At 40.1% G+C, this 25,231-nt stretch overlaps 1 protein-coding gene across 1 annotated transcript in view; it reads right to left on the reverse strand.

Moving 5' to 3' along the window:
- Positions 1-2,560: 2,560 nt before the first annotated feature.
- The window catches only part of LOC139706414 (ERC protein 2-like), a gene marked incomplete at its 5' end in the record, with an annotated part of 375,567 nt that continues 352,896 nt past the window's right edge, over positions 2,561-25,231 (reverse strand). The window contains 3 exons of the mRNA XM_071614423.1: positions 2,561-2,605; positions 8,653-8,781; positions 10,245-10,392. Of these exons, the coding sequence (XP_071470524.1) occupies positions 2,561-2,605; positions 8,653-8,781; positions 10,245-10,392 (322 nt within the window). The remainder of the gene's footprint in view (positions 2,606-8,652; positions 8,782-10,244; positions 10,393-25,231) is intronic.

Here is a 25,231-nt window from a genome sequence, read left to right on the forward strand (position 1 = left end):
ACATTTTCCGTCTGTGTCTAACTGACTGTGATCAGGAGAGAGGAGGTGTAAAGTCCTTTCCCTCTGAAATTATTATTTGCAAAAGCCAGGAAAGGAAAACTTGGTTTACACAACATTGCTGATCAATGAAAAAATCTGCACAACTTGAATACAGTTATTCAAGGGGTGGATGAAGTCGAGTGAAAAGGGGCTTTTCTTTCCTTCTGAAGTTCAGCATCAGGAGGACACAAGGGCAGGAAGTCGGGTCTTTTTTCAACTCATTTGAAATGATAAGGTGAAGACAGCCTGAAAAGACTTTTAATTATACGATGAGAGGAAGGGAGGGAGGGAGGGAGAGCGGGATAGAGAGAGAGAGAGAAAGGGACCAGGAGAAACCTGTTTTTATATATTAGATGATAGAAAAGAAAATGGAAAATGAGAGAAAAAAAACACTTTCAAGCAAATATCTTGAGAATGAAACTCTCAAGCCACAGACAACAAATGGCCACTTTTCTTAGAAGAGGTTGACACTTTGATAGAGTCTCAGTCCCTTCTCTCCAGTGGCAGTGATACCGCAAGAAATAAGGGGCCTCCCCAGCCTGCATGCTGTGGCCTCAGGACAGGGCAGGAGTCCACTAGGGCCTAGACCAGGTGGGTGCTCAGGGTCACAGAATAAAGCCTTCTTTTTTTTGTCATCATTTGCTGGGGACAGCTCTGAAGAGCTTTGATGTGAGATCTCCTTGGGCTCTGGTTCCACTCCTCACTGGCTGTGGCCTTGATGGGACCTAAGATTCCTCATCTCTGAAACAGGATTATTAACACCTAGTTTTCAGGATTGTTGTCAGAGTTAAATGAGATAATGTATTTTAAAGCCCTTGCCCAATACTAGGTATACAATAAGAGCTAAAATAATTGTTAGTTCATCTGTCTAAAATGTGAGTAGAAAAACTGCTCAGAAGAGCAAGAGCTCTCTACACAGTGCACCCACACGGAAGCCTTCTTGAAGTAATGTCACTCCAAGATCCCCCCAAGTCCACATAGTGCAAAAGGTAGATTTCTCCTTCCCAAAGCACAGGGGCTTCCTGGTGGCCAACATCTCAAGAACTTTCCCCAAAGTATGAAAATACACTCTCTTCTTTGGTGATGGATGCGAGTGTTCTTGGCTGTGGTAAGGAACAGGTTAAAGTCAAGGGGATTTCAAACATGTCTAATCCAATAAGAGGCTTGGTAAAACATGCGTTATCACTTAAAGAATAAATGTTTAAAAATAGAGCACAGATGTGAAATTTGAATAAAAAAAAAGAGAGAGTCAGCACGTGAGAGATCTTCTTGGCATTGGCATGCTATTCTCTGTTTTGGTCACCTTGGGCTAAGCCTATTATTCTGATGTGCTCTGCCAACTGCTGGATGCTGTTGGGGTACTTAAAATTACTGAAGCAAAGTTGGTGATTTGCTTTGAAAAATCCAGACCCATCTCCTCTATTATTTATTTCCAAAAGCAGGGGAACACAATGGTAAAGTTTGTCTTTTTAAGTTTTTTCTACCTAAAAAAGTTATACTTTAAAAAGCTACACTTTAAAATCAAAGAGTGAGGGTTTTGTGGGGTGTTCCCCCCTATAACTAGACATGCTTATTCTAAGATCCTTGACAACTTACAGTTGGAGAGGCATTTGTCACAAAAGACAGGTGATCAATTTGCCAATCATAAATTCATAGGAATTTCTATTTCTTCAAGACATATTCTTTGACTCCTGGGGCAAAGAAAATAATTTTTTGAACTTGGGAAATACTACATCAAAAAAAAATGGCAATTTGTCCTGTTGTCCTTTTCATGAACTAATATCTATCTCACTGTTGGTATAGACCATAAGACCCTGAGGCTCGAGGACAAAGTCAACATCTCCTACAGCTAAAGAGTATCCATCATACCAGGTGTTCCATGCATGTTGAGGGAAAGGAGCTAAAGTAGTATTTAAAACATGGCTTCCAACAAAGCAAGACCTTTAAATGAAACCCAGAAAGTGGTCCATCAGAGTCAGCTTGATGCTCTGGGAAGAGAGGAATTTGAGAAACATATGGAATCACAGAGAAAATACTTTGCCCTCCAAGATCTTTGTGCAACTGGCAAACAAATGGACTCCCTGAGTATTGGGGTTGAGGCAACAGAGGACCCGGGGCAGGAATGTTTCCAGGCTAAAAGAGCAGGCCAGCATCCCGTCCAATTACTTGCACATTAAGAGGAAACTGTTTTCAGTAACATCACGGAGCTCAGATTTTACCTCCATCAGAACAACCTGCCCTCAGACTGCTGAGAAAGGATCTAAGCATTTCTTTTTAAAAAGGGGGTTCTCCAGAGCACACTGCAAAGACACTTTGCAGTGCAGTCAAAGATAAATAGAGATGTGGTTAGACTCTACCAGGGGCACAGGAACAGCTTAACCCATAGTGAGTCTGCTGTAAAGACCAATGCATTTGCATCTCAGCAATTTGATCTGAAGCAAGTCTGCGATGCATTACAATGCTGGGATCAAATCAAGCTTTTCTGGAATGCATCCAAACACAACACAGGGCTATGGGAACCCTACTGCATGGGGCTCCTCCACTGCTGGTTAATTGTGCTCACCTCCTGAACCACAAAGGGTAATTAAGAGTTATCAGCATACAATGCAAGGGAAGTGTGAGTGGGAAGTGCAGCCATCTGGCCTCACAGAGAGGGACAAGAACTGCATGGCTAACTACCACACTCAGTGCTTCTTGTGTTCCCAAAAGGATGGGATATCTGATTTTGACTAGGATCCCATCCTTACAAGTGTCTCTTCTGAGCACATTCCAGGGCAGCCTCTGCTTTCTCCCATCCTTAGCCACATCTGTTTGGCTAGTCCTTTAAGACAGTTAGGACTTCCACAACAGAGGCCAAGGAGGCTCTACCCAAGCAGATTATGCCATGTTAAGCTGGCACAGTCATCACGATGTTTGCCTAGAGATAGGACTCCCCCCCCCCTTGCAAACTCTTGGGAGAAACACAGGGAACCAGTGAACTTATCTCTTGGTCTTAAAATCTAACTGACTTTCATGTTTCCTGGTGGCCCAAAGCAATGCCCGTAACTGGTAGAAAAGAGGAAAGGAAATCAAGTACCATGTATCTCCGATCTCAGAAGTATTCTAACCGGTTCTAAGAAATAAGCTGCTTCTAATTTTAACTAAACAATAGTGTCTGGCCCTCATTTTAAAAAGGCATTTTTATCAAGGATGTGTATATCACTACTTCAGCAACAGGGAAGCATTTGGGAATAAGGCTTAAGGGGTAAGATTTAGTTTTAAGCTTTCTTCAAAAACCCTTTAGCAGCAGGCAAATCCAATGACTTCAGAATTAATTATTTTGATGTCAGTCCTTTCTTTAAGCATAGAGGGACCGTTGGGGGGTGGTATCCAAAACACCAAAAAAAGAAGGAAAATAATTTTTAACAATAATTTCTAGAACTAGTCCCCCTAGAGAAAAACAAAATAAAACTGAACTCATTTCCAACTGAGACACTCTCCCAAAACTGCACAAATCTGGAAGCCAGATTTTTTTTTAAGAGGTGGAGTACAATGTCAAAGGTGTGTGCTTATAAAGAAATGAAAATGGGAAGAAAACAAAAGTTAGATTGACTTAGATGCCTACTATACCAAACTATGTTCAATCTTTCATCTCTCAGTGAAACAAGAAGGTTAATCTGTTTTACTCCCTTACCTTTATATCATGCTCAGCCTAGAAACCACCCAAATGTCAACATGTGAAAAGCATCACAAAGATTCTTGCATCGTTAGGCATAGTTGGAATTTCTGAACTCATCTCATATCACCTCTGGCTTCCTCAACAGATGTTTAACAGGAGTTAAGGTATTTCCAGGCAAACTGATTTATGAGATGCTCAGAAGTTTCCAGGGATGGATTGGAGGGGTTCCCTTCATAATGAGAATTCTCTGCCATACCTGAGAATTGAGTGACATTTTATTCAAGAAGAATCCAAGAAATTGGAGAGTATTTGAAGTAGAATAAGATAAAAAGACTTAGAGAAAAGGTTCAAGTTAGCTACCATCTTAACAAGTCCAGACTGAGAAAATACCCCAGTCAAGTGACCTCCAATGTGATGAGAGAGAGAGGGCAGGGTGTCAGTGTAGGGTCATTAATTGGCAAACAGACTTCACTCTTCTACCAGCTCCTATGGATTGGGGTTGGGTGCCTAGAATATTAGGGTGAGAATTATGAGGCTAAGTCTTGTCTTAAAGGGAACAAGGTCATGACTGAACTGCTATCTCTTACAAAGATGCCCTGATGATTCCCTCTCATTCATATATTCAACTAATATTTGCTAAGTGCTAGGCCTGGAAATTAGGTGAACAAAAAGAAGCCATGTTCTCAGTTCTCATGCAGTTCATATACAAGCATGGCCGATAGTTATTATTCAAATCATCACAAAAACAAAAACAGCATTTCATTGATTATAAGTGCTATAAAATAGATATACATATGCTATGAAGGGCCAAGTTGGAGGATTTGATCCAATTTTTCTGGGTCTTTTTCTAGTCCCAGAAATCCTCCCTGAAGAAATGATGTTGGAGCAAAGTTGAATTGAAGAGTAGGCATTAACTAGGTGAAGAAAAGAGGGGAAAGTGTTCCAGGCAGAAGGAATGGTATGTGTAAGGTGGAGAGTGCACTGGCTTGAGTTTCCTTCTCCTAACACCCAGAAGAGCCAAGGAAGTCTTTTAAACAGAGAGAGCTGGAGTGCGATGAGTGTAACCTGAGACTCCTCTTTGGAGAAGATCATGTTTCTGTTCACTGAAGTCTGGAAGGTGGGCCTGGCCTGGAGGACAGTTATGCTTCGCCTAGGCAGAGCCAGCAGGGTACATGGGCCAATGGGATGAGATAGCCACAGCAATCAGCCTCCATACCGCCTTACACCAAGGAGGGTGCACATAAGGACTCCTGTGGCATGTGGCTGAGACTGTCAGGAAGTTAGGGAGAATGTCTTATCAAAGAGCTTTGCTTTTACACTGCCTGAAAATCTCATTAGGTATGACAGCAGATTCTGGCAGAAGCGGTCTGTGGCACCAAAGAAGTGGCAATGCTTCTTCAAACTGCAAATCAAGTATCAAGCTTGGGGATACAGGGAGTGGGCTGAGCAGGGTGGCCTTACGCAGGCAGTCCAGAACTGCCCAGAGGGAGTCCTCTCTGTACGGAGGCTGTGAGGCTCATGTATTATGCTTTCTAACTGCAGAAAATTTGTGCCTTAGAACATACCACTCTTGGCAGATCCAATATTAGAGAGGCCTACACAGCCCAGTCCACCTATTACTGCTCTGACAACTCATCCTCTTGTCACCCACCCAGCCATATTGACCTCTGTGCCGTTCCACAAATACACTAAGATGCTGCTGCCTTAGATCCTTTACAAAGCCTGTTCTCTTTGTTAGAACATCCTTCCCCCAGATGTCTACATGACTCATTCCCTCACCTCCTTCAAGGTTTTGCCCCAATGATTCCTTCCACATGAAGCTCTTCCTGTCCACCATATTTTAAATGATCAGCAGTCCCTCAATCATATCATTATTCCTGTTCTCTCTTATATTGATCTACATTTTTCTTTTTCCCTATCCCATAATTTAGTTATTTATCACACTCATTGTTCATTGTCTTTCTTCACCCACTAAAAAGCAAGCTCATGGAAAGAGTTTTTCCTTTTTTTGGTCACTTATGTATTCCAAAAATGCCTGGCACTATAACACAGAGTAGTCACTCCATAAATAATTGTAGAGTTGAATTCAAATGCTGCATTTGGTCTTACCAAGCTACCAATCCCTCTCTCCCCACACCCCTGAGCAGGCTGGCAGTCATGAGCTGCAGCATCAGAACTAGGCTTTTCTGATGACATTTGTGAAGTATAGGGATGAATACATGACTCACAGACTGCATTAGGGATGCAGTCTTCAGTTTAGTCAAGGGCAAGACCTTAGTATTCCCACATCCCTGGGACCCAACTCTGTACTGCAGGAATGAGTGAGATGATGGTAGTTAATCATATGGTCTCTTAGAGCCTTGGTTTGATTAATTAAAAAATGAGGATGATTTTTTTTTCTCATTGTGGCAAATAAAACTGTCAAAGATGAATCCCTAGCAGCTGGCAGACAGCCTGGCACATGGAAGGTTGGTGGATTATCAGCAAAAAGTGAGATAATGTTTATAAACTTACATATACATAAAGTACTTGGCATAGTACCTGTCATGTTGTAATCATATATTCACATAATGAATGTTTTTTGAGTACCCACTATGTGCCTATAAAAGTGCAACAACTGGTGGTTGTTGAATGAACTACTCATGTTCAGTCATCAGGGATGGTATGGACAGTGATGAGACTTTCTACATAAGATAAGCTGAGCTCAAAATGTATATATGTGACTGTATGACCAATATGATTCTGCAAACATGTACACTCAGAAAAAAAAAGGCAGCCTAACAAGTGTGGACATCCCTCAGGAACCAGTCAACCTCACCATTTGTGCAAAATCAGGCAGGGCAGATCCATTGTCTGCCTTTTCCATTGATCTGGCCCCCAACAGGGTTCTGCTAGTCCAAGTTGGCCATGCAGGTGAAGATGACTGATGTCTCACCATGGGGCTACATATGCAAACCAAGCAGGTTTAAGCCCTATGCACCTCCTCAGTGCAAGCTGGGAGCTGGGATCTAGGATTCCTGATGTATCTGCTCACCATTTCCCAACTACTTTAGCTTTAGGGGAGGAGGACTAGGAAGGCTTAGGTGCTGACATCTGTCTGCTCTGTCATAGTCCATAGTATGTTTTCAATGAGTTGTAACTCCCAGCTGTGTATAATGAAATAAAAATTAAACTACCTCCGAAGACTGGTGTGATATTAATTAATAGTAATTGATAGAAATAGAAATAGCAGTTCACAGGCTGGGATTGTGGCTCAGTGGTAGAGCACTTGCCTAGCACGTGTGAAGCCCTGGGTTAGATTCTCAGCACCACATATAAATAAATAAAATAAAGGTCCATTGACAGCTAAAAAAATATTTTTGGAAAAAAAAAAAAGAAATAGCATTTCACACATACAAAGCACCTACTACTATGTGCCCATTAATGTGCAAAGTACTCTTGTCAGCATTGCACTTCAAAACAATGCTTTAAATCAGGTTATTAGCCCATGTATAGATGAATAAATTGAGGTTCGAGGAGGTCCCCAAGATTACCCAGCTAACAAGTGTTAGAAACAAAATTTCACCCAAGCAGTTTGATTTTAGATGGCATTTGTGAAACCCATTTAAGATTGTTTGGCAAAGGGTTCCCTTAAGCATCATGGTATGTCCAACCATGAGGCCTAAACAGGGAGCTCAACCTCTTTGATCTCTGGCTTCTTCTCTATGACAGCACCAATCCCTCAGTTCTGTTGGCAGCTGATGAGTTGATATATTCAAAGCCCTTAGACCCATGGCTGGTGTATGGTGAGAGCTGACAGACAGGAGGAATTACTCTTGATGTGGTCAAATAACCTGGGCTTAAGCACTCCAGGTAGAATCCACTCGTGAATGTTTGGAGTCTTTGGCACCTTAACTAGGATTTGGGGCATCTATGTCAAACTTAAGGGGATAAAAGAACCTCATAATTTTGGGGAATATCTTTGGGCCTGTCGCTCTGAATTCCTTCCTAAGCCTTCTGGGTGTGTGTGGAGTCAGACTATGGGAAGCTGGAGCCCTATCACAAACTGTGTCTTTGGGCTGGTAAATTCCACACTCTGAGCCTCAGGGATGCCCCCCTCAGAAGAGGCTGCAGTGATGGCTAGGGGACAACATCCTGAGGGGCCCTGGGCCCAGGGTCAAGCACACAGTAAAAACGCTCAAAGGGAGCTGCTTTTATAAGAAAATCAGCTGTTATTCTTAGAATCATTATCATTTGTAACAAAGATACTTAAATTTATGGGATTTATCTTGCTCTTTGCTGGACAGGACGTCGGGAAGGATTTCAAACCTAAACCACAACACCAAGGGGCCCACCCTCCTCCTCTGCTGCCCTTTCTCCACAACAACCTTTCAGACCCTGCCTCTGACCAGGCAGGAGCCTCACTCTGCACGGCTGGGATTTCCCAAATGTGCCCCTTGATACCCAAAACCCAGGCTGACACAAAGAATGAAGGCTTTGTGCAGTTTCCCAGGAGCAAACCGAAGGGCTACACTCAAAACTTACTGGAATCTAGGAGTGAATTTTCAGGATGCTGAGAAAGAAAAAGAAGCAGCTTCAGGAAAAAAAAAATCTTTATTGAGAAAAGTAGATGGGGATATGGGGAGAAAAGTATCTAAAAGGTAAAAGCAAAAAATAATTCACTTTGACTGGTAGCAATGTCACTAGCTGTTTTGGCTTTGTAGTACTCTCAGGTTATTTCAGAATTCACCCTATAGGGTGGTCACCAAGTTTGGAACCTTTGGTAAGTACAAATAAAATGAAATAAATAATAACTACATTGCAAATCCTGATCTGATGCAATCACCTATGGTCTCAGACTTTAGGACCAAGAAGTACTAGAAATCATCAGAAGAGGCGAAGGTCAAGATAGGGTGTAGCTTTTATGCACCCCAACCCCCATGGTGGGGCAATTATCTCCTAAGCAGCTGACTGACCTGAGACCTTTGGCTCACGTATGCATCGTAGCTGGACCCGTGGTACTTGGCCGTAATATCTGGGCTGTAGCCAGCATCACAAGGGCATGGTATATTCGAGCTCAGGGGATGTTTCTTAGGTCTATAAACCTGTGGGAGAAAGCTACAATGGTTAGGTGCAGGAGGGGAGGACACAGGGTGCACAGGGAAGGACTTAACGGAAAGCAAAGAAAGAGGCTCATCTTGACTTTCTATGGCCAAGTGGGTGGAAAATCCAGTATAAAAGATGCACAGCTCCAAACAAAGAGGTCAGATGGAAGCAGTCCCCTTCCCCGGGGGCCAGCGATAGCGAGGCATGCCGCTCTGTGGAATGACCCCAATGTCTGGCAGCAACTGAGACCCTCCCTCTACAAGGAAAGGGTGCTCAGGCATGGCGGCAGTCTCTGTCTTTTCGCAAGGCAGTCCCATGAGAAATGGACTCTGGTTCAGGGCCAAAGGATGCCTTTTCCTTCCCGAGGAGGAAAAGGTTTGCCCCGTTATAAGGAAAGGGGGCTTATTCCTTCAGGCTTCCCTTCCACTTACCCTACACACTATGCTTAGCATATCAGCAAAGATTACCCTAGCAGGCAGGGAGCCAGTCCCAGGGGTGGAAATTGATGTGGACATACTACATGGTAACCACTTGCCATTGAGAAAGCACCAGAGTCACATGTGGCCCTAGCTAAGATGTGGCAGCCACATTATGAGGCCATAGACAATTGAGCTGAGTGGATTTCATGATGAAGTTGTAATCTGAGTGAACATCTTTAAGTATTGCTTTACAAAAGTTCCCAAGTTCTATATGGTGGAGGAATAACATCTGTAAATTGTTTTAGGGATGATTTTCCAACATGCTTCAGGTATAACTGTTCCCATTTAAGTCACTTCCAGAAAACCCTCAGAAAAGCAAAGAACTTTCTGCACAAATTAGGTCTATGCCTCTCCTTCCCCACCTCTCAAAACAAGTACAGTGGTCTAGAGATGAGGAAACAGGATTACTGGGCAAAAAATAGGTGAGTAAAAAACATTAGACCAATAGTGTCTCAGAGGTCTCTAAGCCTAGTCTAGCAGTATTAAGGGTTGAAAGATGTTCCTTGACTGAAAAGTCCTGGGGAACTAGTTGAAGAACCAAAGTTGGAAATATAGAGAGAAAGGAACCCAAAGAACTGGATGAGGGGAGTTATTTATAAGGACCAGGAAGTGAGTAAGACAGAAGGTAACAGGTCTACCAGGAAAAAGGTACCCAGAATTTAATTAGGAGTTTTTAGAATTTTACTAGAAGTTGAAGTCCACTGGAAGGAAGAGAGCAGAGAACTATTCCTGGGGAGATGATGCTAATATAAAAGGAAGAAAAACAGCACTGTTTGCAAACCACACAAGCCCAGCCACATGCACATAAAACAGAAAAGCCATAAAATGATGTTCCAGCAACAATTCGGGCCATTTTGTTCCTACCTGGTTTTAGCTGCTTGAGGCTGCAGGATGGACATGAGAAATGAAGAGTGGCTAAACCCAGAAGAAGCACCCAAGACCCCAAACCCAGAAAAACACACCTTTGGTGCAGGACGCCCCACCTGCTGCTTTAACTGATGCACTAATCGGTCTTTCTCCCTCTTGAGAGCCATGACTTCCTCTTGCGTCTTTTTCTTTTTGGAGGCAGACAATTCCAGCAAGGCAATATTTGCATCTTTTTCACTGATTGCTGCAAGTAGTGCTTCCTGTCTGGTAAAATAAAGATTATTGTGATCATTTTTTATATAGTAGATAAAAAAACCCTAAACAATTGTCATTTCTACTTGAAATGAGTAACCAACTATGATCTCCATGGGAAGGAATTACAAATACTGCTTAAAATAAGCTGTGCCTTTAACGCTCACGATGGACCAAGTAGTTTGGGTCAGAATCCCTGAGACCTGTGCACTGTGTCTTTTTAAAAATTTTTCTTTTTTAGGCATGGATGGACCTTTATGTTATTCATTTATTTATATGCGGTGCTTAGAAACCAACACAGTGCCTTACACATGCGAGGCAAGCGCTCTACCACTGAGCCCACAACCCCAGCCCCTGCACTGTGTCTTTTGATAGAGACATTTTTCCATGGCTTCATAGGAACAGAAACAAATTAGAAATAAAAAAGGGGATCAATCTGAGCATTCATTTCTAAGATACCTCCATCCATCTATCCATCCATCTATTTGCCAAGTAAGACTCTATGTATTACTATTACTTTTTTCATGCAAGAGTTTCTTTTGAAGGTAGATGGAGATATTTACTCCAGTCCCCTTTGGGTTTTCAATTCATTTAGTGAATGTACCCCTGTTCTCATCTCATAGGCTTTTCCTTTGTCACCCAACTCCTCATCTTCCAGGTGTCAGCCCAGATTTATATCCCCAGAAAAATCTCTCTTTGGCTGCTCATTCCAACACTGCCTCCCCCACTTCCACCTTGTGTTCAAGTTAGGGGTTTGTCACATAACTCCGTTTATTTTTTTTATGTCTTTATTTATTTATTTATTTATTTATTTTTATGTGGTGCTGAGGATCGAACCCAGTACCTCACGCATGCTAGGCAAGGGCTCTACCACTGAGCCACAACCCTAGACCCCAGGATCTTCGATATGTGTTATTTATTTGCTTTCTAGACTTGTTGTTCTATGAAATTGGGACCTCATCTATCTTGTGTGTCACCAATTTTCCAGCATCTAGAAGATGCCTGAGAATATAGGAGGTGCTTAAAGATGTTGCTTTGAGGAATAAAGTTCACGTTTTACTTCCGCCCCCCACAAAACTTTTTAACGCATCACTGTCCTCCCTCTTAATTTTAAAGAATTTGAATGCTTTTCCTCCTGTTTTATCTATGATCATTGCCTACTCAGAAGTCTAAAGTTACCTAAGTTTTGTGCTCAAATTTGTCACAAATTTCAACCTTGGGTCATCACGGATAATTTTTGACTAGGAAATGACTCTCTAGGGTGTGTTTCATTTAGTCCTCCTTTGGTCTCACCACTTGTCTCGGATGAAGTATTCTAGATTCTACAGAGGATCCCACAGCTCCAGGGAAGCTCCACATTGGGTACTTCCTATGCATACAAGTCTCAGGACTAAAACCTGGTCATTATCCTGTTTTGCCTTTCTTTAATCCCCATCACCAGACCAGGCTCCCTCCAGATGTTTGGACAAGATGGTCATTAATTGGATCTTAGATTTTTCCCTTTCACACTGAAGGGATTTACATGGACTTTTCTGGGCCCCACTAATGCCAGGCAGTATGAGCTTCTGTCTCAGGCTCAGGCAGACGGGTGAGCAGCAGAACATGTCAGGAAATATCTCTACTTTCCAGAAGAAAACCAGGGCAGCCTGGACTACCAGCAGCAGCATTAATATCCAGCTTTACAGGGCCTGTCTCCTTCTGGATAACATCTTGAGACAATAGACATGCTTTCCGCTCATAGCCATGCATATTTATATAGAAGGCCAAGCTCAAGAGGCTGTACGGACTTTAAATCAGGGGCAGCCCATTTGCTATCTGCTCCACACTTAGCTACAACACACAAGGTAACTGTAATATTTTACCTCCTTTGCCCCAGTGACATGTGTAAGTGAAGCTTTTTAAATGGAAACCACCTAAAAGTCCAATATTAGGAAAATTGGGAAATAGTGGTAAATTGTGTCACATGCCAATGATTGATTCTTTACAGCTATATGCAGCCATCTTAAGTGGTGATTTTAAAAATCTTAATGGCATTTGAAAACATTTAAGTTTGCTGAGAAGCTGTTATCCATGAATCTTTCATTTCTGCACATTCTACAAGCAAAGACATTATCTTCTTTTCTGACAGTCTTCCTAGGATATTTGTATAGGGACAGGCCTTGAAAGGCAGAGATATCTTCCTTTGGATCTAGGAGTAGACATGTTTACTGCCCTGCATAATAGTGTCTTCTTCTGGAACAAAGGGCAAGCATGTTACTGCCAATTATAATGTATTCAAATTCCTGAAGCTCAGGGTTGCTCTCCTGTAGTGCAACCAACTGGGTGTGTATGTTCATCTGAGGCATCCCTTTTGCTTCTGTGAGTCTCTGGAGCAAGAGGAACCGATACAAATATGCTAAACTATTCCTTGTGCTATAAACAATAAACTCTTCTATCTATGCCCCAGAAGTCTCTTGCCATTTGCTGGCATCTGTGAAACGAAGGCAGACTCAACTGTTAGGATGCTAATAGGAAGGTTTCGGGCCCTTCACAGTTCTTAACATGCAAGAATATATTCAGCAAGATCACTTTAACATAAAGCTATATTCATAGGGAGAAGTAAAACTGGAAGAAAATACACTGAGAAGATAATAGTCATCATTTCAGGAAGGTAGAATGGATGAAGTTATCTTTACTTCTCTTCTGTTTATACTTTTCTGCATTATTGCTGCCACAAAATATCCTAAGAGTAAACATTTAAAAATTAGAAGTGAAGGTTTTTCAGTTGCCAAATAAACTGCAGGTATATGCTTTAAAAGCTTAGCAAATGTAAAATTTGCTCAATTTTTCACCAGGTTATTTATGTTCTGTCTCTCCTTCCCATTTGTTAAGCTAAAATAGGTACCAACACACTTATATGCACAAGCACACAATTTCTGGTATAATGTACTTAAACTTCCACTTGGAAAACTGCAGTAATCTCCTAACTAGGTTCCTCATGTCTTCTTTTAGCCCCTTTAACTTACTTTCCTCTTCTAAGTCAAAATTATGCAGCTTTAATAACTACTAAATGTTATCATAAACCCAAAGAATGATCATTCCAAACTACCTGCTCCCTATGATCCTGTAATCTAGGCTCTTAAACTTATTTTTCCTCTTAAAATACCATCAAAAATCCTAATAAATTAATTTTTAATTCCCACTTTACTATTAGTAAAAACACAAATCAATTTCTAATTCTTTATAAATATATCACCAAATATAGCTCTGAATCAAATTATTCTTAATTACTAAACCTCAAAATACACTTAAAATAATTTTTATGGAGTACATTTATCTAGGCACAGTGGCACATGCCTATAATCCCAGAGACTTGGGAGGCAGAGGCAGAAGGATGGCAAGTTCAAGGCCAACCTAGACAACCAAGAAGACTCTGTCTCAAAAAAATAAAAAGGACTGGGATGTAACTCAGTGGAAAAGCAACCTTGGGTTCAATCTCAAGTACCAAAAATAATAATAATGATAATACATATACAGCCTCTTATTAACATTAACATTCATATAAAATAATCTATTTTATTTTTTATAAACTTTTTCTATACAACATTTTTTGTTTTGTTTTTTTAACTTTTAGTTAACAAATCTATTTTATAAATATTGGAATTATACAACAATATAACTCTAAATAAAATTATTGTAATGGGGAATCATATGTATTTTGAATCCCTCATTTTCCTTTTAGCCATGACTAATGATTTCTCCTTAATAAGGCCTTGACTAAGATCAACATTCAATAACTTGATTCTATTTGAAACAAACAATAATTTGCAGAAGATAACGGATAGAACTAGAGAAAAGTGAATATTTCACACTTTTGGATAAAACAGAAAGGTGGCTGACTATATTAAGTTAACCTGGCTGTCATCTATTTGTACAGGGGTGACAGGTTAAGTTAGCCCTTAGCCATAGGCTGACAGAGCCATTGGATTTGTTTTTATGCAACAAACCTTTAAAAATGAGTCAAAAACTCTCTACAAAGCTGAAGCACTATAGTTAATAATTTAAATCACTGTGAGCTAATTCTGTGAAATGAAAAATTTTTATCATCCCTGATTTAAAGGCCAATATTTTTTGAGAGTGGGCAATACTGAACATAATTTTATAATGATTAACTCCATTTTATGGACCATACATCAGATTCTACACTTTGACAATTCCCATGAGCCAATTTACTGATACATTGACACAGAGCATCTAGTGATATATACTTTAATAAGAACACATAAAGGCCTGTTTTTCAGAAAATGACAAACACTAGAATAGATTAGAAAACTTAGGTGAAATATCCCTCTTTTTTTCTTCCATTGTGGGGAATTTGGGTCAGCCATTTAAAATTGGGAAAAGTGAAATATTTGCAGTTCATATACCATTTTTAAAAAGGTTAAAGTATATAGATTATACCAGTAACAAGACACTTGGATATGAATTGGAAAAACAAAGAAAAATTCTTATTATTTTTTCCAATAAATTACCTTTTAGATTCAAGGTCAAATTTACCTTGTTTCAAAAATTGTTACTGCTCCATCAAGCTGAAAAAATTTCTACTAAGTCTGAAATCACATTCAACACTTAATTTATCTATTTGCTTATTCTTAGACAACATGAGAAATACATGTAAATGCATCCTTTGACAGTTAGTGAGGCTAAGTATATATTGAAGGCTTGAAAAATTATCCTTAGAACATTGCTGTACTTCAGTGTACAATTACTAAGGTGATCTGTCTATGCCCAAAAATATAGCTTAAAATATGAAAAGGAAGCCCAAATATGCTAGGAAGGAAGATAAGAAAATGCAAAGAGAAATAAATCTATAGTAGTCTGCTGAATGCCAAGCTAAGAAAGTGGATCATAGACAGCATTTTATCAAAGTGCAGCCTAAACAAACGTCAAGGGGAATAATTTCTTTAGCAAATATGGGCAACAATGGAGGAAAAGAGGGGGGAATTCTGTGCCCTCTCATACATTTAGTCAGGGTTAACAATGGATAAAAATATGTGTAAGAACACATTTAATAACCCTAAGCTGTCATTCAGTTTGTAGGAGGTAGTCAAGACACAGCTAATAAGATACCAAAAAAATGGTTTAAGTCACCCTGAAAAAAAATTCCTCTAGGGACTACAACAAAAGAGGACTGAAGGGCATCTTCTGCCAAGATGAATGCCTCCTTTTGTGTGTCGTCTGTGGCTAACCCCCACAAAGAAAGCTCCAGGATCCACTGATGGTTATACATTGCCGTGGCACTTATCACCGTCAATTTAAAAGGGAGCTTTGTAAACATTTCTGTTTCACTCCCTGTTGCAGTCTTACTATTAATGGTGATTCGAGCTCAGAGAGGGGATCTAAAATTAATTTTAGGAGTTGGGAATGAAATGAGCCAATTAAGGTCTGTTAGATATTGGATTAGGGCAGAAGCATGAAAAAAATATATATATATATACATACACACACACACACTTTTCTTGTTTGGTTCTTGTTTTAGTTAGTTGACCCATCTTTAGAAACACATTCAATTACAAAAGCAGATGCTTGAAAAAAAAAATGCCTTCCGTTAAGAAATGTTTGGATAATGACATATGAGGGTGAACCTACATTATGTATGGTGCTCAGCCCCAGGCAGTCATGTTCCAATCAGACTGTGGGGAAAAAAAATTCCGCTCAATCAACTTTTTCCAGTTAATTACTGTTTTCTTTCCCTCATGACCCTGAATCTTCAACCTTAAGTTCAGTAGGAGGTGACTTAAGACAGACGGTGACGAAAGATCTTGTTCAAAACAGCCTCTCTCTCCCCTGAGATCAGGGCTGGGGGGGGAGCTTAGCTGTGATTACCCTGGAGATAGATGTTTATTTGCCTTGATTTTAAAGGTGTATTTTCAAATAGCATCTTGAGAAAGTAAAAGTCTTTGATATCCATTAATATCAACCCTATCGGCACAAGGATATATGGTATAAGTAGAAGGGCCCACGCAGAAAGCAAAGCAGCTAGTGTGAGGTGTGGCTCACAGGGTGAGAGATGTTTGAACAATCACAAGTTTCAGCAAGGACGAAGAACAGACTAGATTCATAAAGGCCAGGCTTTGGCAGTCCAGACTCCTGAATGCGGTTTGCTCTCTGTCGCCCATCTAAAACTGACCTCAAAAAATAGTTTACTTCAATTACCAAGAATTCTGCCTTTGAAACCTAATGGCATATGCTTGGAATTTCCTAAAATGGGGGCCACAGAGACTTGGGGAAGTTCTTTGCTTTACACATCAGCTTCTATCCAAATCTTAGCTTTGTGTATGACCCAGAGAGGTAGCTAATCCATTTGTGGGCTTCCCTAAGTGCTACTAGACCAGAAATATGGCTCTCAAGGGCCAGCTCCATGTGCTCTGGGACACTGAGAGATGGCAACTGCCAGTACCACCTAGTAGCCAGCTACAAAGGGTAAGTGTGCAGCCAACTAATTTCCCCACATATGGAAAAGGTCCACAGCCAGAGGAGGAGGTACGCCAGGAAGAGCTACTGGCCCCATCCTAGGCCACCCTCTCAACTCATATCCCTTTGAAGAATTGATGAAAAGGTAATGGAGGATGGACATGTGTGAGCGATGACTGATTGTTGTGCACTGCATCTAAAAGAAAGGAGGAAAGAAAGCAGGGAGGGAAGGAGACTTCTTTTCAGTAATAGCTTATGATTTTTTTTTAACTTTCCCATACAAGTAAAATACCACTCATGTCTTTCAGAGAAGGTACTGATGCTTAGCTCTTGGGTTTGAATCTCAGTAATACTTTTTGCTTCTGTGATTCTGAGGCAAGTTACCATCTCTGAAACTTAGGTTTTCTAATAAATGAACTAATAATAATAATAATAATAACTCTCTCTCAGACCCTGTCAGAATTAAATGTGACAAGGCATGTAAAGAATTTGTTCAGTGTCTGACATGATCACACAATATATGTTAGCAATTACCTATTATTACATAACATGGATGCCACCAAATGTAAAGACTTGAAAGTTTTGCATTATTTCATACTGGGCTCCTCTTTGTGTTAAATATATCTAAACATGCTAATGAGTCTCTTACTTTCAAGAAAAACTTTCAAAGAAACCTCTAAAATTGGTTTCTGTTAAGCTGCACATTTGACTTTCATGAGCTGACATCTGTTTCACAAACAAACTGAAAGGAGAAAACCAATTTTAAGTGTGGAAAAGGGTCTGTTGACCATAGAAGAGTTGCATCCCAGACAGCCAGGCCTGGTTTAGTCAATAACTATTCAATACCAGTTCACCCAAAAGGCCACACAGAATGTGACAGGATGTGATTTTGCACTGTGTGTGCAATTGAGAAATGGAAACATTCTGAAAGGTAACCCTTTAGAAGTCAAGGTCAAGTGCACAATCCAACCAATGTCAAACAACTTCAAAAAAAATTCTTTCATTAAAAAATCCTTTACAAAATAAAATTGGAAGCAGAGAGGGTAAGTAAAACTGGCTTTCAGGACCCACTATGAGACCCTGTGTTAGGGTGCACTGTTAGATGATGATGCTTGGTCTTGCTGATCCCATTCAGTGATGAGGTTGTTTCTCTGTTGACCATTTGACTTTGTCAAGGTGGCTGTCTATGTGAAATGCACCCAACCAGAGTCCCTGGGGGGCTATCAGTGACTGATAATGAGAAAACCAAATACATCTAGCCTTCACTGCGGGGTAGAACTTTGCCCAGTGTCCATCTAAACTAAACTTATTGTCCATGGGTGATCAGTTACTGTCAGGAGGCTTGTTCTATGGCATGAACTTTTTGGTTGGAAATGAGCAGTTGTCAGAGAATAGGTTACTAATTTCAAGTTATAGTACCCAGGGCATCAGATCAATTTTTTTTTTCTTATTGGTAAGTATAGCATATTTGTGTGTATACATATGTGTATGTATGTTTCCCTAATGATAATATATTTTAATTTTTTTCTACTACATATTTAAAGTTACTAGGGTTGATTAGTCAATTTTTACACCAAGCAGCAAATTGCTCTCCTGTATCCTGAACTAGATATTTCCCTTCTTAATCAAAATATTTTGTATTAAATAAGTCATCCCCTTGTTTATATTTACATGGAACAGACTATTTCCATATGCTAAATTGTAATGAAGAACAAAGCAGATTGTCATGATGTGAGAGGGATATGTGCAAAAATGGACATATTTTAGAATGTTGTTAGTGCAATACTTAAAGAAAATCAAATTAAGGTTCTATGGAATAGACTTTTGCAGATTGAAATAGACAAAATTGAGTTTTCCAGAGGCAGTTCCGTTGAGGGAGTTTCTATTTATAAGGAGGAAAAAGGGCAGTTGAGCTTCTGCATAGAGGAAGGAACCAGCAGTGGTTGTGTCTGTTGTGTGTGTGATGTGGGCGATGGTAGTGGCCAGGCAAAGAGCAGGTTTTTGGGAGGAGCAGGAAGGCGAGATGGCCGCAAGGGAGGAGGATGGAACAGATGCCCATCCACTCAAGGGTGTTTTCTCTTGCGGAGCCTGCCAAAAAATTTCGACATTAATTTAGGATAACCTGAAAAAGTTTTCCTCTGGGAAGCTAACGCCTTTAAAGCATTCTCAAAGATGTAATTCCTCATGCTAAGTGTCTCAGCTACTTTGAGAAGTCTGGATTTTAGGTCTGCCACCTCGTGGCCACTGCAATAAATACTGCCATTTTTCTTCCCCCATCCCCCAAGTAGATAATCTGTATTTTTAAAAGGTACCAAAAGTGAGTTTTTATATATGGAAAAAAAAATTAAACACAGTTGAGATTCACCATGCAAAGGGACCTAGGCCATTTTACATTCTACTCCTTCTGGTGATAGTTTTTACTCTTTGATGAAAAGTATAGATTCAAATGATCATGCATCAAATCATCAATTTATTAATTTAGGATTGGGCCTGCTGACCAGTCAGGAAAGAGGTGACAGGTATGCTTTAGGTACTGATTACTGTATCCTTTTATTTTTTTAAAAAAGGAGGTCATTTAATGGATATGCAGTTTGTTTCAAATGAATAAAAGTCTCAGCCTTTCTGTCCTTGCCATGAATTGGCTAAGAGAACACCCAGAAGAAAGCAGGCTATAAATCCAACAAGGATTGTATACCTGAAAACTGCAGGGAAATACTTTTTTGGAAATGACTTAAAAGACCAAATGACCAAGATTAGAAATACACACTTCAACATTGTAAGAAGAAGTAGTGAGACCAAATTCATCACAGTTCTGATAGAACTAAAGAAACTGCAAAACCACTCCCACAAAAACACCAAACCCAAGTAATGCACACTCACTACCCATCTTTGCTTTATGGAAGAAAAGGCAAATGCACATGGCCATTTTCCTGGTGAGTTTCTACCAGTGTATCATAGCCTTTACCTAAAAGGAGGTGTAAGAACATATTTAATGACCATAAATTAACTTCAGAACCCAACTTAAAGTACAAAACCATGTATCCACACACTGTAGCTGAGCAATGATTCCAAAAGATCTCCATGACAAAGAGCTGCAGAACCCAGCTAGTGAACCCAGAAGCAATGAGAAATCCTATCTATTAGTTATCTGAAATTTCTGGATTCATGAATACAATATGTAGGACACAACCATCCTTCCTTCTCAGAGGGTGAGGGAATGTGAAACCAGACAGCGGATGCAGAATGAGAGAGTCTGGTAAACTACCTGAAAGCACTCCACATCTGGAAAGAATCGTGAGGGAACCAGCCCAAGACACAATGGTATAGAAAGCAGTCTCAGATTTACAGTATGGGTGGCCTTGTGGCTCATGGAAGTGAAATTTCCACTCTGGGAGGAGCAATCACTGGAAGCAGGAACAATTTTGACATGAAATTATGAAGTCCAACCTGAAGCAACTGAACTGAACATGCTCCTCTGGAGTGGGTGTTTACTGGCCATATAAGCAAGACTAAAACAGGCAGATAATCAGAGCCCAGTTCTTCTATTCTTTCAACTCATTCCCCATGTTTACTGATTTCCGACTGTGTACCAGGTACTGGGGATGAATGTATAAACAAGATGGACACTGTCCATGCTTCTGTAGAACTTATTACACAGCAGATCCCAGACAATCCATATAGTAATGAGACAAACTGATGGTGTGGTAATACGACAGAACGTGAAGAAATACCTTTCTATCACTATCAGAAGCAAATGCCAGATCATATGGAAAATCACGTAGAGCAGGTGTCCATGAATCTTGTTTACAATATAAAAGCTGGGCATAAGCAACCACAGGGTTCCATCTATGTGTGCCAAGTGCTGGGATAATCAACCACAAAGCATCCTATTACCTATCTTTTCATCATGAATGTGCAGCACAATTCAGTCTCAAAAACAAATAGGTGATGTGGCACATGTATGTAATCCCAGCAACTTGGGAGGCTGAGGCAGGAGGATTACAAATTCAAGGCCAGCCTTGGCAATATAGGAAGACCTTCAGCAATTTAGGGAGACCCTGTCTCAAAATAAAAAGTATAAATAAAGGACTGGGGAAGGAGTTCAGTCATAAAACACCCCTGGGTTCAATCCCCAGTACTGCAAATAAATAAATAAACAAACAAGAAAATAGAAAACTGAAGCCTCATATTCATAGATGGTGGGGTGAGTCATATGATACTCACTTGTTTTGTGGGTCAGAAGTAATTGAACAGTGACAATTTTATAAGCTTCAATCTAAGAGGGGTTTTTCCCCAAATCAAAGCAGCTTTATGGCTTTCTTTGTTGGTTTACCTATTTATAACATATACCTACAGATAATTTTAATTCTTTATCCCTTTATGCCCTTAAAGACTTAAAAAGACTGAGGCAATTCCCTTCCCACAATGTCCAACTATTATTCCACTTGCACCCAAGATTGACCACTAGTGGCAATTAACTCAGTGTGCAGGGTGACTAATATAGGAATTGGAGGGAGAAGGAGGGAACTAGAAGCCAAGAAAGGTGATAGAACCCATCATAGAGGCCCCTAGACCTAGAAAACCACTTAATGAGAAAACATCCTGGTGACCAGACTCCAATCTGACACTGATTACCACTCTCTGAGATACTGATCTGTTGACTGATTGCTTTAAAACCAGACCATCTATCTTCCTAGCAGCCTTGAGGCTGCCTAGCTCCACTGAACAGAAACCAAGGACCCCCATTTAGATTTGAACTTCAAGTGTCACAGGACAAAAGGCAGAAGGCAAAGAAGAAAGAGGCTGCAGAACATTAAGGGGTCTCTTCAAAGTCCAGTGGAAGAGAGGTTCAATTAAAAAAGCACCCTGAAGGATAACTGCAAACATATAGGTATTATCTTAAAAAAGTAGGGGCTCAATATTGTCAACGAGGGACTTAATGTCTCCTCTTATCCAGACACAACTGACTATGAACAGAGTACTGTGCTAGACACTATGATGAATCAGCAATGGACAAGACTTGCAAACTATTCTGGTAAAGAAGCAAAAGCACATGAAAATAAATCATAAAAAAAAATAAATAATGACTGATTAGTGACTCCATTATTAAGGTAGAGGATAAACAACTGCTAATAATTATTATTGTGAGCTTTATAAATATGCCAGGGAAAAATAAAACACATTGTTTTATTCAGTCCTCTGAAAATGGCCTTTGAAGAGAAAATTAAGGTCATCACTGTAAAACTGAGTAAGCTGCAAAATTGTAGTAGCTTGCCCAGGGTCCCATGCTTTTAAGGATAGCAATGCAATTTGAATCCAAAGCCTAAATTCTTGGCCATTTCTTAAAATTCTTGGTTGCAATAAGGAAGAAGAGTCTCTTTGGTCTGGGAGGATAAGGGCAGGGTTCATGGAGGGCAAGGGTGACAGCTGGGTGTGAAGAAAGGCAGGATTGAAGGGACTCAGGAAGGAAAAGAGGGGCTTCCACATGGGTAAGTGTATGAGCAAAAGCTGAGAGGACTGGATTATTTAAAATTGTTTCTCTCTTGATTATTTACACCGACTTCCAGTGCAATACTTTAAGGGATGTTGGAGTACAGCTGAAGAAAAAGTGTGATCAAAATAGGTGATTTCTAAGTGTCGGCTCAAAGACTGAGATTAGCTTACACAGATGTTTTTCACACACACAGGCATACATACATAGGATACAGTCACATACGGTGGGAGTGAGATTGCCAATTATCTTTTTTGGGAAAGGACAATCTTCTATTTTGAAATTTAGTAATGTCCTTTCTATTTTTTCATATTAAAATGCTCTTTTCTTAAGTTATGTTAAAAGTAGTTAACATTTTAACAGTCGGATTTAATTTAATATCACACGTTGTTTTCAAAAATATTTTTTCATATTATTGGTCCATGATATCCAATATCTAGAAAGCACTCATTTGATTGCTGAATACTGTTATAATTCAGGTGTGTTTGAAAAACATATTTGGTCCTCCTCTATGCTGACTAGATAGGGGCTTGTCTTTCCTTCTGAAACGTGCTTGGCATTTTCCTAATTGCTAAGGCTTCTATTGTTCCTTTCAGTTGGATTTTTAACGCAATGGGTACAATGATGAACTTAGGAACGTGCAAATAATCAGGGTCAGAGAAAAAAATTGGAGCTATGGGTGGTTATTCTTTGCCTACCTGCTAGAATGAATCCCAGGGAGGCTTGCTCCCTTAGATGTGAACTAGGACTCAAGGATGGCAGTCATAGGTAGGTAAGGCTGACAACACTCAATTAAAGGAGGAAGTGCAGCTGAGTCAGAGCCATCCAACAATGGGTTGGGCTTCCTCATGACCATCTCTGAAGGAAGGCACTGGTGTGAGGAACAGAAGGCCATGTTGAAGAATTCCCAGACAGCTCTAGCAGTGTGGTGCCACTCAACACATATTTTGGTTAGGGTTCTTTGGACTAAAGAAAAAAAAAAAAACCAACCTGATTCTGGCTAATTAAAAAAAAATTAGAAAGTATTATAGGGATACTTGGATAGATCAAGGAAAAGAAAAAAGCTAAGAAGTGAGCTTTAGGAAAGCCAGTGAGAAAGTCACTCCAGAATCTCCAATAACAGGAAATCCCAAATCTTTCCTGGCAAGACTTCCCTATCAAACTCTGCTACACTCTCCAAGCTTCATGGAAAAAGAACAATGTTTGACCTTTCTGGAATAAAAGTCAACTGACCCAATGTAGGTGAGTTGGCTATGGTCTGGGGTCCTCATCACCAGATATCTACTTGAAATAACAGGGTTACACTAAAACCAAAGGTGACAGCTCTGAGTTATGGGCCATCCAAATTAGCAACTACTCTAGGGTTCTTACAGCCCACAGGGTTGATCTTTTTCTGCAGTATGCTGGAGCTGGTTGCTCTGAGGTAGTAAGAGTCAATTATGGGCATCTCCTTTGATTCCTTCTAATAGCATATACTTTGGCCATGGTAAGAGTATTTACACCATGGAAATTGGTGATCACTACCAATAAGAACTCCCCACACTCCATTGACCTGGTTTACCTGGTTTACCAGCTCTTTATTAAAAACATTTCTAAATAATTGATCAGTCTTGCCAAGACTGCAAAACACTCAGAGGACATGTCATAGATCCCACGTTAGAAAATACATTGTGAACACACACCATCATGTTTTCGGTGTAAACAGAAAACAGTATCTTGAGTTCTTTCCATGTAACTCATTCAATTTGCAAAATAGTCTAGTGAAGTGGGCATTATAATGTCTCCATGTGACAGACAAAGAAGCAAAGGCAGTGAATTAATTTGCCCAAGTTAACATGTCTACTAAGGCACAAAGTGCAAATCTGAACCCAGGTAGTCCATAAATTTATAGGTGCCCCCAGTCAAGATAGATAATGTCTACTGTTTTGAGTTGTTATATCCTTTGCTTGACACAGAAAAAAAAAAACACAACACATTTACTTTGAACCCAGCAAGGACTTGGCTGAGGTCCAATAAGAGGATCACACCTCAGTTACAATACTACCATCAGTGAGAATAGCCCAAAGCAACTCTACAATTGCAGCTTGGATGTTTATTGCTCCAATACTTGGGATGCCGAAGGACTGAAACCAAATCTAAATGTTGCTAACTAAATCCACAGAAAAGAGAGACTCACAACATACAGTACCAGAACTCCCCAAGTGACCAACAGCAGCATTTCAGGACTTGGTGGACACAGCATATCGCATGGTGTTCCTGAATGGGCTGTCTCAGTACCAATGAGAAAGGGAGAAAAATCTGAACCTTCACCCTCCTTTTCCTACTAGTACTAATAAGCTATCAGCATGGAAAACAGAAAGCAGGAACATAAGAGATGCTCGTCTTGGAAAAGTCATTTAACTTTATGTATCTTAGCTGAGGGGTCTGTGAAATAAAACTGATATTATATACCACTACAGTCACATGAGATAACTCACAGGAAGGCATGTAAGTAAACTACAAAATCCCATGATTGGCTGATGTTACTGTTGGTATTCCTACCCAAACAGCTGTGGCCTTGAAAATCCAAACAGGGATTCATCTCAAACAAAGGTGGTCTGGACATACTACACGGTAGGCCTGCTTCCCTTGATTAAGCCAAAGTAAAAACATCAGTGCAAATGACTTAAAAGACATTTCGATTGGGAAAACACAAATCTATGAAGGGAAAAATGACCATCTGAAGGAAACACAAGACAACTTTCCTTTTCCAGTGGTTCTGGGTCATCAGAATATGACTACAATCTATTGGTGGAAAGACAATAACTATTTCTAAATGAATAGTCTTGAAAAATGATCGATTTTAAAAATTTACCAAACATGCAATCATTGAATGGGATTCTATAGATCTGGGTTCAAATCCTGGAT

Source organism: Marmota flaviventris, chromosome 1, assembly GCF_047511675.1.
Source record: "Marmota flaviventris isolate mMarFla1 chromosome 1, mMarFla1.hap1, whole genome shotgun sequence".
NCBI lineage: Eukaryota > Metazoa > Chordata > Mammalia > Rodentia > Sciuridae > Marmota > Marmota flaviventris.